This window comes from Ranitomeya variabilis, chromosome 2 (genome assembly GCF_051348905.1).
Source record: "Ranitomeya variabilis isolate aRanVar5 chromosome 2, aRanVar5.hap1, whole genome shotgun sequence".
Taxonomy (NCBI): domain Eukaryota; kingdom Metazoa; phylum Chordata; class Amphibia; order Anura; family Dendrobatidae; genus Ranitomeya; species Ranitomeya variabilis.
In genome coordinates, this window is record NC_135233.1 from 700,019,280 (window position 1) to 700,039,210 (window position 19,931).

At 41.9% G+C, this 19,931-nt stretch overlaps 1 protein-coding gene across 1 annotated transcript in view; it reads right to left on the reverse strand.

Annotated features, from left to right (window-relative positions):
* The window catches only part of NKAIN2 (sodium/potassium transporting ATPase interacting 2), a 1,459,012-nt gene that overhangs the window by 443,721 nt on the left and 995,360 nt on the right, over positions 1-19,931 (reverse strand). The window contains exon 4 of the mRNA XM_077289446.1: positions 12,617-12,817. Coding sequence (XP_077145561.1) covers positions 12,617-12,817 — 201 coding nt within the window. The remainder of the gene's footprint in view (positions 1-12,616; positions 12,818-19,931) is intronic.

Sequence of the window (19,931 nt, forward strand, 5' to 3'; positions counted from 1 at the left end):
TGTACAGCACCATGGAATCAGTGGTGCTCTAAAAAGAAATAATAATAATGATAATAATAGTAAACAGGGTTACAAAATACAAACAAAAATTACAGTGAACAAACTAACAATGACGGACTAACAAGTACAGAGGCTTTATAGAGCCTTCTGTTTTATTAGATAGAGTTCTCCCTTGTTTGACATGAAATAAAATGACTATTAATAGAGTTGCCTGTGAACAGTACATTAGAAAATAAATTTTCCCATATTCAATCATTAATCATTTTATATCTAACAAAAGAGAATGCAATGAAATAAAGGGAAGGCACTATAAATCATAAAAATAACAAGGGAATATGCTATGTAAGGGACAGTGCTATGCATAACAAAAGATGTTGCTACATAATAAGGGATGGTGCTGTACATAACTAGAGAGGATGCTAATTAAAGGGAATCTGTCAACAGGTTTTTGCTGTGTAATTGGAAGACAGAGTGATGTAGGGGTTAAAACACAGATTTCAGTGTTGCCTCTCTTATCAAGCACTGAGGTTTTGTTTACTTGCAATAATTGTTTTAGTACCAGCAGTTTATCATTGCTGGGACATAGTTGTGTCTCTTGGTTTGACATCCCCTCTTGTGATAGGCACCTCAGGGTCTATAGGCATGTACATAAAGAGCCTGGTGTGGGTGGGGTTAGCTGCGCTGTGGGTGAAGCTAGCTTTCTCAACTCTGCCTTATGTTAAATATAAAAATGCAGAGTGTGGCACAACTGCTGCACTCAGTAAACAGAGTGATACATTATTGGATTCGGGGTCTCTTTGCTTACATCATGCTGCTCTCAGATGAGGTAGCAAAAACCTGGTGACAAATAAAATTTCATGAGAGGCAGTGCAATACATAATAAGGAACCTATGTTATGTATACAACACACACATATATATATATATATATATATATATATATATATATATATATATATATATATATATATATATATATATATATATATATATATATATATATATATATATACAGGATATAATATGTAGCTTTGTTGCCATTAAAGTTCAAGGGCCCAGACACACTTCTTGCACAATGGCCCCAAGCCATCAATGTCCACCCCATGCCTTAACTGCTTGCATAACATTGGTTTTCAGTGAATGCATGTGTCAATAAGTGACTCCTTCAGGCCTAAGGGTACCGTCACACAGTACCATTTTAATCGCTACGACGGCACGATCCGTGACGTCGCAGCGATCGTATGATTATCGCTCCAGCGTCGTAGACTGCGGTCACACGTTGCAATCACGGCGCTGGAGCGATGCCGAAGTCCCCGGTAACCAGGGTAAACATCGGGTAACTAAGCGCAGGGCCGCGCTTAGTAACCCGATGTTTACCCTGGTTACCAGCGTAAACGTAAAAAAAACAAACAGTACATACTTACATTCCGGTGTCTGTCCCCGGCGTTCTGCTTCTCTCCACTGTGTAAGCGCCATAGCCGGAAAGCACAGCGGTGACGTCAGACGTCACTGCTGTGCTCGCTTTCCGGCCGGCTGGCGCTCACACAGTGGAGAGAAGCTGAGACGCCGGGGACAGACACCGGAATGTAAGTATGTACTGTTTGTTTTTTTTACATTTACGCTGGTAACCACGGTAAACATCGGGTTACTAAGCGCGGCCCTGCGCTTAGTTACCCGATGTTTACCCTGGTTACAAGCGAACACATCTCTGGATCGCTGTCACACACAATGATCCAGCGATGTCAGCGGGAGATCCAGCGACGAAAGAAAGTTCCAAACGATCTGCTACGACGTACGATTCTCAGCAGGGTCCCTGATCGCTGCTGCGTGTCAGACACTGCGATATCGTAACGATATCGCTAGAACGTCACGAATCGTACCGTCGTAGCGATCAAAATGGTACTGTGTGACGGTACCCTAACAGTAGGGCTGTGTGCACACTTTGCCAAAAGTTTTCCTTCAAATTCCCTATAAAGTCAAATCATGACATAAATCAGAACAGAATTTTGCCACAAAATAAAGTTTATTCCTGAATGAATTAGCATCTTACTTTAACATGAAACCGTCCAAGTTAGAAATGTTCAATCCATATGTTTTATACATAGAAGATTGAGAGGGCGTTTACAGCAAAAAAGGTTATTTCTATTTATAATCACTGACATTTTTTGACAATCTGCTTTTATCTTCTAAAACACTATTAAAAGTGTAAATATAATAAATAAGTTCACCAAGCAAATACACTTCAATCTTGTAAGACGTCATGTTTCCTGGAACTTAATTATATATGGTGATTAACACTGAACCACAGGAGCCTTCTTTCCATTGAAGCCTTTTCTGTGCTTCATCTATAGTCCTTTTTGTTTTCTAATTAACCCAAATCTTTTATAAATTAAATAACTAGATGAAAGGACATATATTACGGTAGAAAGCCGTGCATTCATTGGGAAGAAAATATCGATTAAGAGAAATTAGCTAAAAGGTAACCTTGTAGAACAGCAGGTAATTTATGACTGTACCTGCTATAATAGCTTCAAGGTGAAACGTGTGATTACCAGTTAATCCCGGTTCTCTTACTCATTCCCTGTACATCTAAGGGTACCGTGAATGAACTTCTGAGAAAGAAGACATCAGTTGGTGTAGTATTTCCAAGTTAGATTTGCCTTTAGAGCCACTCTTAGCAGTAACCTTCAAAGAAAGAATTTGCTTGAAAATGAAGCTCGGGATCAGATTATCCTTTTTGGACCAACTAGATGAGAGGTCTCAAACTCATCTGGGTATATGGCCCGCATATAGAAAAAAATTGATTTTGGGGCCACATTCTGTGAAGGACAAATTTACATTTTTACGCCGGCAACACTTGATTCAATTGAAATGTGTTGCTGAGCAGAGAATCTCCGCACAGTAGTTCCAATGCACACCGCCGGCCAATCAGAGGCGAGCAGCTGACCTCTGCATGCTGGCGCATGACAGCAGAGGTGTATCTAGGTTTTTTGGCAAGACCCCTCCCCCCCAAGCATATATGGGATGTTGCAGGGCTTCACTTCATAATTAAAGGGTTCATGCAGGTTGGAGATGAAGGTCTTCAGTCACTATAGGCGACTGCAGCTTCTGAATTCCCACAGTGCATGCACTGCTCACTTTTAGGATTCTCCCTTGCACAATTATGTGATTTGTATACTTCTGGCCACATTCCGACTAGATGTGTCCGGCCTCGCATAATTCATTTTCATTGAGTGAGGCCACGCATGTCTAGTCGACATGTTACTGTATGTGTGAAAATCGCCGACACAAGAGAATCCTGACAGCGTGCAGTGCGCACTGTGAGAATTCAGAAGTCTGCAGTCACATAGAATGACTGCAGACTCATCACAAACTTGGACAACCCCTTTAATGCTCCTAATAAATAAAAATATGAGAATTAGTAACTATTACAAAACATTTACATCCAGGTACCTTATAGATGACGTAGTCTCTGGAGTCATTCTCTTTCTTTTCTTCTTCATCTTGTCCAGACCCCATGATGAGTTTTCTCATCCACAGCTGTCTCTGCAGACTTCCATCTTCTCAGGTCTCCTGCAGCACATCACCACATGACACCCTTAAAGATAGCAGGTCTTTATAATGCTGCTGAATAAAAATATCTGCCCTACTCTGAGCCCCTAAATAAATAATTGGCCCATTACACTAAATACCCCCATCACAGTAAATGTCCCAAAGGCCCGTTACACTAAATATCTCCCATTACACTAAATCTTCCCCAGGCCCGTTATACTAAATACCCCATCACAGTAAATCTTTCCCAGGCCCGTTACAGTAAGTCTTCCCCACACACAGCAAATACCCCACAGGCAGTAAATACCCCCCATACAGTAATTGCCTCCCCCCACGGCAGTAAATATCTCACCCACACAGTAAATACCTCTCTCCTTGGCAGTAAATACCCTCATACACACAGTAATTACCTCCCCCATGGCAGCAAATATGCTCATACACATAGTTAATTTCCCCCACAGCAGTAAATACCCTCATACACACAGTAAATACTGCCCAAACACGCAGTAAATACCACACATACACACAGCAATCACACCTACCCCTCCAGTCTTCGGTGTCTCTCACATTGGTAGAGCAATGTGCTCCTCTGGACACTGGTGAGTGTTGTCAGCAGTGTAATCATATGACCTGATCACGCTGCTGGAGTTGCTCTGGCCCGGCAGTCAGAGCTTCAATTGTACTTGCATCTGAAAGATGAGAGTACAGTTGAATACTTGGAGCCAACGTGCTGCAGCTTCTCTGTGCCAGCTGTCCTAGCCCATGGGGTGGCAGTTCTGCTAAAATAGAAAGCTGCTGTCGGTGGCGCCCTGGACCAGGCAGGGATCGCCAAGGGGTCTTCAGTGCCTGCGGGCTTAATGAAGCCGCTTCAGAGGCCGCATGTGGCCCGCGGGCTACATGTTTGAGACCCCTGAACTAGATTAAATTATTCTGGGAGCCTATCCTCCATCTATACAGAACATAGATATGTCCACCTTTAAATACAGAATATGATATGTATTGCTGTTATCAATGCACACCCAGGACAATTCATCAATATGATCTAATATGTTACTTGTGAATTCTCCTATAAGAATGGGGAGAATATCAGGTTCAACATCACATCTAAATAGGGTTGTCTTCAGATAGACATTTAAGGCCCATTTTTGTGTTTTTGTGTTAGAGCTTGGTACTTTGGTAGGACCAGTCTGACCATGTGTGACAGTGTCACTGGCACTGTATGTGAGGGGAGATATTTGTCACGGCATCCGTGTGCAGTACGTGTTTACATGGACCAATTGACTGGTATGGGTCCGTGTCATCCGTGCTGTCGCTCAGAAATGGACATGTCAGTGTGTTTTGCACATGGACACACGGTCTGTGAAAACATGCTGACATGTGCATAGACCCATTCATTTGAATGGGTGTACGTGTGTCAGTGTCTCTGGTACGAGAGAAAACTGTCACCACATGTACCGGAGACACTGAGGTGTGAAAAAGGCCTTAAATGTATTTTAATAAAAAATTGGCATTTAAAAAAAAATAACCTTCAGTTATTCACTTGGGTTTTAAACTAATTTTTCCTGTTCTTTCTGGAGGTGTTTGCAGCAAGTCTCCATATAATCAGAGACAGGATTGCAATGACAGCTAATACCTCTATACACAGCTGATAAACACATGATCCATCAATCACAATAGGTGATGTTACAGCTGATTTTGCAAGATTTCTATTTTTAATAGGAATTGTGAAATGTAAAGAAAAACTAAGTCATTGCTATTCTTTAAAAAAAATCATAACAAAGTGTGATGCAGCGGTCACTAATGGGTTGGGGAACACTAGCTTGGCAACAAGATTTAACGTACACAGGAACACATTTTGCACATAACAGTCTAGGCGGTTTACTATAGAGTCCTAAACCATTCCATGAACAGTCCATTACACACTGTATCAGGACATGACATTAAGTTGTGGTCACTAAACATGGTGGACCTCACTCCGTCCAGTTACCATGGGTGACCGCACAGTTCATAGCGCTTCTTAGTACTCAGCTTTAATGTGGAGTCTCTAAACACGCCAGACTTCTCTGCAAAGTTTCCATGGGAGACCACATGCCGAACAGTTCATTATATGCACTGGAGAAGCTGCCTTACAGGGGATCACCAACTTGCCTGACAGGCACATACCAGTCGGTTCCAGACCCACTGAAAGACAGTAGCTTCTCCAACACAGTAGCCGTCACCGGCTCTGCAGATCCATGGCCTCACCTCATGCTCTTCAGGGATTCAGTCCACACACAGGACCTCCCAACACAGAGGCCACTCAGGATCAGGGCCTCACCTGGTGCTATTCAGGAATCCGGTCCTACTCCCAGGACCTCCCAACACAGGGGCCATTCAGGATCATGGCCTCACCAGGTGCTCTTCAAGGATCTGGTCCACACACTGGACCTCCCAACACCCAAGCCCTTCTTATCACAGGACCTTACAGCCAAGAACCATTCAGGTCCATACACTCAGAACCATGTGATTCACACCCTGGTCACATTATGAAGCTGTAACCACCCCAATAGGTGGGCGGTGTGTGTGGTTAGTCAGACCCGCCCAGCTCTCCAACTAACCCTGCAAGCTTCCCTTTAAATAAACAAACACAAATACTTGTGGAACTACAGGTCCCAGAACAACCTTACTTCAGACTTACAGCGCAGGCTCCCTCTGCGACACAAACCAGTCATTTACTATCCTTCTGGTCACTGTTTCACCATCATAATCACAGATACACCTCCATGCGCATCCCGAGGAGCATCTACAGTGCCCCCTAGCCATAACAAGGGTCACTGCATCACGGAAGACATGATTTAAACAATAAGTCCTTTTTATGGTAGCTTAAGGGAACCTGTCAGCAGGAGAGCGGTCCATAATACTGCCTGATGTAGAGCGCTATATGGCAACAGTGTAACTAAAGACTGTATATTGTGGAGTGCCCGGGACTTCATTTGGAGAGTAAAATTGCAACCTCCTACCCATCTGATTAGTTTTACTCTTGTTATATTTGCTTAAAGGGAACCTGTCAGCAGGATTGTGCACAGTAACCTACACACAGTGTCTGGTTGGAGCCATTATACTGATTAAAATGTTACCGTGGTTGATTAAATCCGTCTTATGGTTGTTCTTTAATCTTTATTTTCAGTTTGAAGTTAATGAGATTCTCGTGCCCTAAGGCATGGCTGGTGTATGTGGTGCTCTGATTAGGTATTCATAACGCAGACTGCTGACAGATCAATGATCCCCTAGTTTGCATAGTGAAGAAAGAGACAAAAAACACTTCTACAGGCAGATGCCAGCTATGGCACCTGCTATGCAGCATAATCACATGTTTAGTGTGGCAATAATACATTTTCTTGATGTTATCCAGCTAGGGAAACCTATTTGAAAATGGTGCCCGCAGTGCCTGCATAGTAGCAGCTATAGGTGTCTATGATACGATAGCTGCTGCTGCACATGTGAGTCACCCGCCAGGGCAGCGGGGTAGTCAGTACCGAGTTCGGTCACTCTTAAAAGGGATGTCACGGTGGCTGCGACCCGGTCTATGGCCCTGGGCGCTCACTTAAAGGGGAAAGATCTTTTAATCGGAATTATGAATAAAGTCTATTGTTCATGACGCCACCTGTGGTTCTCGGTCACTGGAGACCGATGCCACTTAAAGGGGTCCTCTGGGGTGATGATATGGTGGCTAGATGGTGACGCTTCCCACAGGTGAAGTGGGGTCCCCAGGGCTCCCAAGATGTGTGGCAAAGATGTGTGTGCCAACGAATAAGTGGAGGACACAAGTTGTAAAGTCTTTACCTGGTTTACTGTCATTAGAAGGCCACAGTCCAGAGTATCAGGCACAGGTTGTGATGTGGTCTGGCCGGCTTGTTGGAAAAGATGATCCCTCTCCCAGGTGAGGTCCGTAAGCCTTTCCTACTTGTGCTAAGATGGTGAGGTCCCTGCTGCTTGTAGCTTGCTGGCAAGGTATCCTCTCTCTCTCCTGTCCTGGGACAGTTGCCTACACGGTAGGCAGTTTGAGCCTTTTTATAGGGTCTCTACCACAACCCGGGCTCTTAGAGTACTGCTGTACCGAAGGCTTGGTGCGGGCGGTTAACATGTAGTCTAGTGCCCTCCAGTTCTGCTTCATGTCTTAGAGTCCCACAAAAGCCTTGGACTCCCAGTACCCAGTTTCTGCGCTCTGGCTCTGAGGGTGCCCGGTCACAGTTCCCCTCTGAGCCCTGTTCCACTGTTCCACTCCTGCACTCCTTTCCTCAATGCTCCACTGCATGCAACAACCTTTCAGGTTCTCCTCTTCCCAAAAGCCACAGCTCAATCCTGGCTGCACGGCTCTGCTGTCTGCTCTGTCAGACTTCCTTCTCCTTGGTCTCCGTGGACCAACTGTCCTGGTCTACTGTCTGTAAACGACTGGCTAACTCCTCCTCCAGACCAGGATACTTAAAGCTGAGGGAAGCTCCCCTGAATCCAGGTCCTGAGCTCCCCTTCCAGGCCTGGATTTAGAATGTGTTGAATGCGTGTGCTTACTTGGTAAAGAGAATCCTCCCTGCCTCCATGCATGATATCGCCCTCCCTGAAAGGAAGGCAACATCACTGTAACAACTGGTTACCTGGGATGTTACACATGCGCCGGTGGCACCATCTTACTGGAGAAGAAAAAAAATTCCTCCTCCAAGATGGCGCCATCCTCTTCTGTGCAGTAGCAGCAATCGATGTCTAGCTGTGATCCAATACCTGCTACTGCTCAGGCACTGGCGGTGCTACCTTGGAGGAGGAGTTATTTTTTCTTCTCTAGTAAGATGGAGCCGCCGGCGCGTGCACAGTAGAAACTATCGTATCAAAGCTATAGACACCTATAGCTGCTACTGTGCAGGCATGGAGGGAGCCATTTTCAAATAGTTTTCTTTTTCCCTAGCTGGATAACATCAAGAAAATGTATTCTTGCCACCTAAACATTAGGTTATGCTGCATCTCATTAACTACAAACTGAAAATAAAGGTTAAAGAAAACCATAAGACAGATTTCATCAACGAAGGTAACCTTTTAGTCAGTATAATGGCTCCGACCAGACACTGTGTGTAGGTTACTGTGCGCAATCCTGCTGACAGGTTCCCTTTAACCAAATATAACAAGAGTAAAACTAATCAGATGGGTAGGAGGTTGCAATTTTACTTTTCAAATGAAGTCTTTAGTTACACTGTTTATTGCCATATAGTGCTCTATAGCAGGCAATATTATGGAACTGCTGCACCAAAAAGAACTTCTAGATAAAAGTAGCCCATAACACAACATTAAATACTTCCATATGAAATTAGATATATGAGTTTAAGACAAGATCCAACTGTAAGGTTGTGAGATTTTATTTGTCTATAGAAACTCATTAAATGAAGAAAAGTAATTTTTAGATACAGTAAGAAGCAAGACATGACATTTGCTTGGCTTTTTTCTATGGAAAATAAAAGCATGGCTTATTAAAAAGGTTTTATAGAACTGGAAATGAAAATGGAATCAATTTAATGATCACATATTCAAAATATCAAACCCACTCCCTGCACATCCAATTTGCATTATTTCTCCTAAAATTGTACAGGAAAAAAATGTTCTAAAAAACCAGCAGATCACAATGAACCAAAAGTGAAGGGAAAATAGCTCTGAAAGAAATCCAAATTATGGCATTAAAATGTTATTGGTTATTATTAGGGAAAGTGGCTGCTAAGCACCTCTTGCCACATGCACTAGGATGTAGCTTCTTGGTGGGTGGAATAATCCCTGACCTAGAAAACTGGAAAGCTGGTTGATGATAATAATAAAGTCTCGGATTTGGTGTTTTCTTTTCTAATTAAATGCACAGTTAAAGGCATGTTCTAATAGGATAATGACCGTAACACAGTTATGTGAACAAGCCAAAACAAGGATTTGGGTTATGCAGTGTTGGCAGAGTAATTATCAACCTGGTTCAGATTCACTACAAACACGTGACATTGTGATTATCAGATTATTGATATACTACATTATCTTAGGCTACTTTCACACTAGTGTTGTTGGCTGTACGTCGCAATGCGTCGTTTAGGAGAAAAACGCATCCTGAAAAGTTGCCCGCAGGATGCGTTTTTTCCCCATAGATTTACATTAGCGACGCATTGCGACATATGGCCACACGTCGCAACCGTCATGCGATGGTTGTGTAGTGTTTTGGCGGACCGTCAGCACAAAAAACGTTACATGTAACGTTTTTTTGTGCGTCGTGTCCGCCATTTTCGACCGCGCATGTGCGGCTGAAACTCCACCCCCTCCTCCCCGGACCTTACAATGGGGCAGCGGAAGCCTCGTAAGACTGTTTCCGCTGCCCGCCATCGGGCATCACTTTCACAACGCGCGTTGGCAGGTCGGGCCGATGCATAGCGACGGCCCCGTGCCGACGCTAGTGTGAAAGAAGCCTTAGTGGCAATATGTTATGAGTGCTTAACATAGCTATACAATGTGATGTTACTTTGCTAAGGATCCAGTGCACTCTTGTGAAAAGATCTTTATTTCCAGCTATTATTTTACCAGAATATTAAGTAAATTAATAAATTGACACTTTATTACAAAGTTCATGAGGTTGATATATTAAGTTTGGGGTTGCAAATGTCAGTGTTAATGAAGGCCACATTGGTGCATGCCACTTAAAGCACCACTCCAGTGGGTATTTTGTTGCACCGCTGGAGTGGTGCTTTGATAGTCCCCTGCCCCCTATCTGATACTCACCTTCTGCCACCTTCATCATTTTCCAGCATTGCTCTTGTTGGTCTCCGGCGAAAAGTGACCTGATCGCAGCTCCAGTGTTTCATGGAGGTGCGCGGAGGTAACTTTTTTCAACAATATTCTTTTTATTTGGGGGGATTTTTTAACAATTTCTGGGAAGGGGATTATAGTTATAGTCAATCAGGTGAGTAATAAAACATAACAGAGCGATCTAAAACTTGTTCTATTAAACAAGTAAGTGAGAAGATATATTCAAAGAAGAATTAACAGAGAAAAAAAGGTTAATGTAAGAGGAAAAGAATGTGGAATGAAAAGTTAGGAAAGGTAGAGGGGAAGGGGAAGGAAAGAAAAGAAAAGGGCATAGAAGAAGGTTGGATCAGATAAACATGGAGAGGAGGGACAGGGGAAAAGAGCATCCTTATTAAAACAATATTTATAATAAAACAATTTTCAATTTGCTTCATTAAATATCTACTTGTACTTGTACTTCTTGGCATATAATAAAGCTTTTAACCTAAAAGGGGGCATTCCAACTTGAGGAAAGAAATAGGTTCCAAGATGACCATGTGGAATAGTATTTTTTTAAAGAATTGTTTCTTAGAGCGGAAGAATGTTCAAAAGAATTATGTGTAGACATTATTTTCATTTTTTCTGAAATGGAGGGAACATCTATTGATTTCCACTTAGATGCTATGAGTATTTTTGTTACAACAAATAGATGAATTGCGAGATATTTAATTTTGATTTGAGTCAAGCGAGAACAAAACCAGTTGAGGAGACAATTCAACTACACAGTTGTTAATATTGCTCAATGAATTAGCTACTTCTTTCCACAGGTCGATTATTTTAGGACATGACCAGAAAGTATGTAATATGTTAGCTTTTTGAGTACAGTTCCTACAGCATAAGTCTGATCTGTCCTGAAAAATCTTTTTTAATCTGATGTGTAGAGCCATCTACATTTGATTTGTATGTTATTTCAGTTGCTTCTTTCCATGACTCAGGCGAGGTACAGTAACTTTTCAATACAAGTCTATGAGAGTCTCGTTCTGGTCAGTTAGAGGCTGCGCTTACAAGATGGTGCTGGGGGACCAAAGATGTGCTGAAAAATGGTGAAGATGCCAGAGGGGGAGTATATGACCGGGGGCAGGGGACTTACCTTTAAAACACCACTCCAGTGCTGAAAAAAATAACAAATACTGGAGTAGTGCATTAATGAATTTGCCATTCTCATCTGTGCATATCACCAGAAATGCTCCTCCAATCATGGTCTGAAGTAGCATTTCTGTCATAAGAAACACCAGCACTTTGTTAAATTTGATAAGCAGGTGTAACCATGTCCCTCCCCAATCCCAGCTCTGCCCATTTTTGGTGGAGCTGTTTAAAACTGGCATGAAAATTATAAAAGACACAATATTTTTGCACAACTCTGTTTTGCCCCAAAATCATGCAACATTTTAAAATGTTTTACACCAGATTTCTGGCTTAAAAATTGTGTGACTCGGCCCAAGGTTTCTAAAGCAGAGGTGTCAAACTGCATTCCTCGAGGGCCACCAACAGGTCATGTTTTCAGGATTTCCTTAGCATTCCACAAGGTGCTGGAATCATTCTGTGCAGGTGATTAAATTATCACCTGTGCAATACAAGGAAATCCTGAAAACATGACCTGTTGGCGGCCCTCGAGGAATGCAGTTTGACACCTCTGTTCTAAATGATCCCTTTTATAGCTGTGAACCACTGTTCTAGAACTGAATGTATGAACCTATTCAGATGCATGATGTCTATATTCTTCACACACCGGGGAACAATAATGCAGGCAATGTATTTTTCGGGTCAGAATTTTGAGATACTTTCTGCATATACTATATAAAACTGCACATATATTAAATGTGACCATGAAGGCTTATGTTGTCCAGTCCATCTATTTCTAAAAACTCGACAGAATATATGACGAGTCGAGAAATTATACCAGTACAGAACCCGGACATATTTATTATATTGATGATCTGGATGCAACATTGAAAACTGGATAACTGCACTCTCTGTTGAAATCACAATGTGAATTGCTTTGAATTTTTACATCCAAATTCCAAAATACTTACCCGTGACATCGCTATGTGAAATGTCCTCAGAAGTCTGTAGTGAAGCTACGCCATTTACAAATTGTAGGTTGCTCTAATAGCAGCTTTTAGGCAGATTTCACATCAAAAATACTTTACAGTTTGGTTATATGATATGATATCTTGTTAACGAAGACCGCAAATCCTTTGTATATCACAAAAATAAAGAAATGTACTTACTGCAAAAAAGATCTGAAGAGAGCTGTGTGCTACTTCTATATACTGGTACTCTAGTAAGCACTCGGATATAGTAATGTAGCGATGATCTTCTGGTGCCCAATCTGGAGCAGGAGTTACTGAGGTCACCATGCATCCTGGCCCATTTTCCATCCACCAAGAACGATGCATTGACACATTAAATGTTAAAATCAGGTCTCTTTCCTAAAAAGAATAAGATATAATTTTAGTGTACTGCACTGAATAAATATATGGTAGAACATTTCACTGCAAAGAGAAGTACTGTACGACATTGATACAGCAATAAATATATCCTACAGGTCTAAAATGCAAATTCTACATTGAAACCTAAAATTCTAAGTAAATTTAGATTCAAGCCTTTGGGCCATGCAACATTTTATTGAAAAAAATCTGTCTTCTTTACTGGGTAATCTTTTGGAGAGGTTTTACTGCGCGCACTTTAGAAAGGACACATGGCAATAATTTTTCTCACGTCATTCACATCAATCGTTTGTATATTTCTCCGATGCTTCTAAAACAAAAAAAGTGAAGCAACTTTATGAATAGCCTTGATTATAATTTTTCTATTGTCTTAAATGTCTACAGACCCTATACAGACCTGTGTGCCGTCATGGATGCAGAGTAGTCTGATCCTGCACTGATACGTCCTTCTATCTACCCCCCATCTTTTATTTCCTGAAGAAATAAATAATTGAAGAGCTCCTTATTTACAATATTCTTTACATTTCCTTACAGACACATATGTATCCACCCGTAACTTTCCCCTAACAAGTTTTATTAGGCGCTCAAATCTCTCTTAATACAGATTCAACACCGGGTGGTCATTGATAGCCAAACATAAATTAAATGTCTCCTGGCAGAGTATTTTGAAATAATGTTTTTTGCTTTAAAGCTGGCAAATTTACAACTCCAATCACAGAATTAGGGGGCAGACAGATGGTCGCATTTCTCGTGCGAGGATCACATCGCAGTACACGGACTGGCCATCGACTCTCCTCATTTGAGCTTGACAGCGTGATTTATTTCTATGCAGCTGTCTCACTCAGGTCAGGAGAGCCGACAGTCAGTCCAAGGATTGCAATTTGATCCTTGAAAAGAAATACGACCGTCTGTCTACACCCATAGGATTATCTAAGAGGAAAGGTAAAGAAAAAAACAATAGTATATGCAAAAACGTTAACGAAAAAACAGGTTAAAACATAAACATCGAATGTAGAGAAAAATGTGCAGAAATTTATTTTTTTAAATAGTAATAAATAGTAATACAATTTTTACACCCAGTAGAAGCTTATTCACGCAGCCATATTATGACAACTTTCAGCTTTTAGCAGGGCCTTACTGTTTCTTTGTATGCATCCAATTTCATATGGAGGCATAAAGTATTTGTTATCAGATAGCATATTCTTCCCATACGAATCACATCTATAGAAGAAAACTTCAGTACTCCAGTGCTGTATAGAAGAACCATATACCACCTCCATAGTATGGACCAATAGGTACTCTATGTGCCATTTTAGAGATTCTCAGACTGTAAAGGGAGTTAGTGGACAATATTCCACGCTGTCAGCAGAATGATACATTTGTACTGATCTCTTCTACAGTTTCTTGCTTATAGAGATTCTGTCATCACCCTAAATTAGAAAAGTCTAAAATCTAGGAAAAAAAACAGCCTAGCCTAATATTCAATACATTAAAAAACAAACCTGTATAATAACCTGTTATACTGTATATGGTAATGCAAGTAAATTAGGTTAGGATCATTAAATCCTCCAGGAAATTTGTGATAGAATATAATAGGAAATAAATAATTCAATCAAACAACTATTTTTACTACATGTATTATTTGTCTTGGATTTTATGTATTCTGTTGCCATTTCATTTATTGCTCTTGGAACAGCAACTGTAATTTCTACTTCTAGCTATTTTTTCCACATATCTTACATATATTTTTCTGTGAAATGTAAAAATAATTTTTTCAACAATATTTGTATATTTGACCTGCAAACAAATTGTTTGCAACCAACCAAAATTTCACGACTCAAAAATTTTAAGGCACATTAAAGGAGTTGTCCAGTCTATAATTAAAAGTCTGCAGTCACTCTGTGAATGGTTACGCTGCGAGGAGTCACTGGTGTCTGAGAAAGGAGTGGCGGTGATGTATGCATTATGCATATTCTTGGGCAGAAGCAGTCTAGTTTACTGAGCGAGGTCGCACCCACTGTATTAACGTGCCCACTGGATGGCCACACTCTCGCTCCACAGTGTGATTGCAGATTTATCATTTTAATAATAATAATCTCTTTATTTATATAGCGCCAACACATTCCGCAGCACTTTACAGACATTATCATCTCTGTCCCCGATGGGGCTCACATTCTATACTCCCAAACAGTATGTCTTTGGGAGGAAACCTGAGTTCCCTGGAGGAAACCCATGCAAACACGGGGAGAACATACAGGCTCCTTGCAGATGTTGTCCTTGGTGGGACAACTAACCACTGAGCCACCGTTCTGCCCTGTGCCAGACAACACCTTTAAGCATCACAGTAGAACCCCAAACTCAGTGTAGCGTTGTGAATTTCGGGGATATCATTCTGTTAGGAAACAAAAGCAATTGTGCATCAGTTTCACCTTCTTAGCTGCAAATGAAAGTAGCACCCGATTCTCTAGAGAGCAACATGAAAAAAAAACAAAAAGCCATGGTTTGCTAGTGGTCACAACTACTTTTTCCTTATCCTTCCAGACTGATTATTGTCTAGTATTTAGTATTGCATTTTGCTAGTGTTCTTGCCACTACGGTGGTACCTACAGCCATATGGATAGCACAGGTCCAGCTCTTCCAGAATGCACATCCATAAAGGCAATCGCAAAAAGGTCTGCCGCGTCTTACAGCACAATCTCAAGAGAATGGATCAGATATCAGGTGACTCAATAGGCATTTTCTTTAAAATGTTAGCCTTGAGTGGTCCAACACTGGCTTCTATAATCTTCACAAATGAGAGGAGTGTTATGCTGAGCATATGTGACATATAAATGTGCTCAAAACCACATTCAAGAAGTTTATTAACCCTTTAAGTGCTTCACACTTTATCTCTTTACATCATTGGGATGTATCTTTGTAAGTATAATCATCTCTTGCTGCACAAGTGGGTCTTTTTTAGCCCTGTTATGCATGGTGATTAACAGGATGGGCATCATTTATTGGTTGTGTTTGAATGAAATCATCATGTATTTAGGGTTTAACAGAACAGTAAGTGCTGAGGAGCGGGGGCGTCAATTGTCCATATTCATAGGGTGCCAACCTCCACTGGTAGACAGGCAAAAGATGAGGCATTATATCTATAGGGCCAAACTAGAGTACAATCCTTTTTTGTTTTTTTGGTGTGTTTGTGTCAGAGTGGTGTGCTTGTGACCCCAACATCAAAACCTGGACACAAAATAAACAACATATTAATAGTTTATAATTAGTGATGAGCGAGTGTACTTGTTGCTCAGGTTTTCCTGAGTACGCTCGGGTGACCTCCGAGAATTTATGACTGCTCGGAGATTTAGTTTTCCTCCCAGCAGCTGGATGATTTGTGACTGTTAGACAGTTTAATTACATGTGGGGATTCCCTAGCAACCAGACAACCCCCACATGTACACAGCCTGTCTAGTAGCTGTAAGGGTATGTGCACACGATGCGGATTTTGCTGCGGATCCGCAGCGTTTCCGCAGCTGCGGGTCCACAGCAGTTTCTCATGCGTTTACAGTTTAATGTAAACCTATGGGAAACCAAAAACGCTGTGCACATGCTGTGGAAAAAAACGCGCGGAAACGCAGCGGTTTACATTCCGCAGCATGTCACTACTTTCTGTGGACTCCACAGCGGTTTTACAGCTGCCCCTATGGAAAACCGCAGTTGTAAAACCGCAATGAAAACCGCAGAAAAACCGCGTTAAATCCGTGGTAAATCCGCAAAAAAACGCGTGTTTTTGCCCTGTAGATTTATCAAAACTGCTGCGGAAAAATCCGCAGTGGCCAGGAATACGTGTGCACATACCCTAAATCATTCAGCTGCTGTGATGAAAACTAAATCTCCGAGCAGCAGGGCCGGACAGGGACTAAAATTCAGCCCTGGCATTTGAAGTCACCCAGGCCCACTTGTCACATGGTGACTGTATAATATCTTTGTACACTTGTAGGTTACAAGAAGTGAGGGGAGTGTAACACGACTATATAACATATAATCACAGCTATATCAAGCATTACAGCTCAGTCCTATTTACTGCTTTTAGTTGCAGTACCAAGAAAAGCCTCTACTTTACCTACATAACTGGATCTTATGGACAATGAAGGGATTGAGATGACCAAAGGCTATTCATTCTGATGCTCCATATACTTTGCCTACAGCCACTTTTGGTTCTGCTGCGCAGCACGAGACCCCGTGACTCTGAAGAGCGGTGACATCAGTAACGTCCCCGCTCTACAGATATTCCGGGTCTTGCGCTGAGCTTGGCGACTGTGAAGAGCGGTATTGTTACTACCGTTACCGCTCTTTAGAGTTGCTGGGTCTCGCCAGGTCTGGGCTAGTAGTGGGGGTGTCTGATAGAATCCTCTCCATTACTTACACCAGGGATTGGTAACAGCTGACATTACGCAGCTGACATCAACCCTAAAAATCATTACACATACCCTTTGGCAGCTGGGAAAAGCAGTAGAGTTAGCTCTATTCCCAGGCACCGGGTGCTAACTACAACTGTCATCATCCTTGCCTGGTCCCCCTGCGAAGCATTTCTGTTGTATTTACATGCGCTGATCTCAGGCCACTAAACAAGTATGATCGACAATACTGAAGTCGTTCAATTGTTTCCTGGCCTCTTTACACCAACTGAGAAAGAATGAAGGGAACAGAACAATCGCAATTAGATCAATCTGTCCCCATACAGGATCATGTTATCAGCAGCACAACTACAGTTTACACCGGCGATGTGCTGCTGAGAACAAGGATTTCTGTTCCCACATAAACAACCCAATCACTCGATGAATAGGCAGCATTTTGCTTGTTTAGTATAATACACCCCATAGTCCTCCATATATTATAATGTGCACCACAGTCCTCCATATAGTACAATACGCTCCTCAGTCCTCCATATAGTATAATACACTCCTCAGTCCTCCATATAGTATAATACACTCCTCAGTCCTCCATATAGTATAATACACTCCCCATAGTCCTCCATATAGTATAATATACTCCTCATAGTCCTCCATATATTAAAATACACTTCAATTCCTCCATAAAGTATAATACACTCCTCAGTCCTCCATATAGTATAATGTACTGCCACAGTCCTCCATATAGTATTATACACTCCTCAGTCCTCCAAATAGTATAATACACTCCTCATAGTGCTCCATATAGTATAATGCACCACCATTGTCATCCATGTAGTACAATTCACTTCCCATAGTATAATGCACCCCATAGTTCTTCATATAGTATAATGTATTCCCCATAGTCCTCGATACAGTATAATGCAGCCCACATATAGTATATTGATGGCACCCAAGAGTATAATGCAGCCACCCCACAGAATATATTGTAGCCCCCTGAGTATAATGTAACCCTCAGAAAATATAATACAGCCCCCTCATATAGTATAATGCAGCCCCTGCATATATAATATATGTTAGCCCCCTCATAGAGCCTCATAGAGCATAATGCAGCCCCCCATAGTATATAATGTAACCCCTTCATAGAATATAATACAGCACCCCATAGAATGCAATACAGCCCCCCATAGAATGTAATACAGCCCACCTCCCCATAGAATAAAATACAGCCCCCATAGAATATAATGTAGCCCACAGAGAATGTAATACAGCCCCCCATAGAATGTAATACAGCCCCCCATAGAATGTAATACAGTCCTCCCACATAAAATGTAATACAACCCTCCCATAGAATGTAATGCAGCCCAGCCCCCATAGAATGTAATGCAGCCAGCCCCCATAGAATCTAATGCAGCCAGCCCCCATAGAATGTAATGCAGCCAGCCCCCATAGAATGTAATGCAGCCAGCCCCCATATAATGTAATGCAGCCAGCTCTCATAGAATGTAATGCAGCCAGCCCCCATAGAATTTAATGCAGCCAGCCCCCCATAGAATGTAATGCAGCACAGCCCCAATAGAATGTAATGCAGCCAGCCCCCATAGAATGTAATGCAGCCAGCCCCCATAGAATGTAATGCAGCCAGCCCCCATAGAATGTAGCAGCCAGCCCCCATATAATGTAATGCAGCCAGCTCTCATAGAATGTAATGCAGCCAGCCACCATAGAATTTAATGCAGCCAGCCCCCCATAAAATGTAATGCAGCACAGCCCGCATAGAATGTAATACAGCACAGCCCCCATAGAATGTAATGCAGCCAGCCCCCCCATAGAATGTAATGCAGCCAGCCGCAATAGAATGTAATAAATCCCCCCATAGAATGTAATACAGCACAGCCCCCATAGAATGTAATACAGCCCCCCAATAGCCACAAAATCCAGTTATCACTCATTGATATATTAAAAAAAAAAACACTCTCCTCACCTCTCCTCGTGCCCCGCGCTACTCCCGGCTCAGCAGCTGCAGTCTGCCCGCCCGGCTCACAGCAGGTGCGCGATGATATGATGTCATCGCACACCCGCAGTGTCAGAGGAAGAGCGGGGAATGATGGGAGAGGGAGCGACAGCAGACGCTCTCTCCTTCATCATTGAATTCAACTGTATCGGCGTCATAGACCGCCGGTGCTGGAGGGGGAGTCGGCGCTGGCGAGCGGCCCATGTCTGCCACCGGCCCTTCTGGTATTTGCCAGAAATGCCCGATGGTCAGTCCGGCCCTGCCGAGCAGTCATAAATACTCAGAGGTCACCCGAGCATGCTCGGGAAAACCCGAGCAATGAGTACACTAGCTCAACACTATTTATAATCATAATGCAAATAATGAAATGAAAATTATATGTGTAATCTCTACATAAAAAAGCAAATAATTGTGAAAAGAAAAAAAAGGTTTACAGTAGACACACATAAGTCTTATAATAAGCATGTTCTCATGGCAATTTCATTTAATCCCTCAAGGGACAAAGTGCCTAAATTCAAAATTCAAAAGGATTCACTATTAACCAAACTCCTAAAATGATATGGATAGGATTCGGGGATCTGTTCTCTTATTTTCTATCTTAAACAAAAGTGATCTTTATTGTGTATCGAACATTGTAACAAATAAATAACAAAATAACTACTGCAGTTTCATTATGTGTTACAATGTA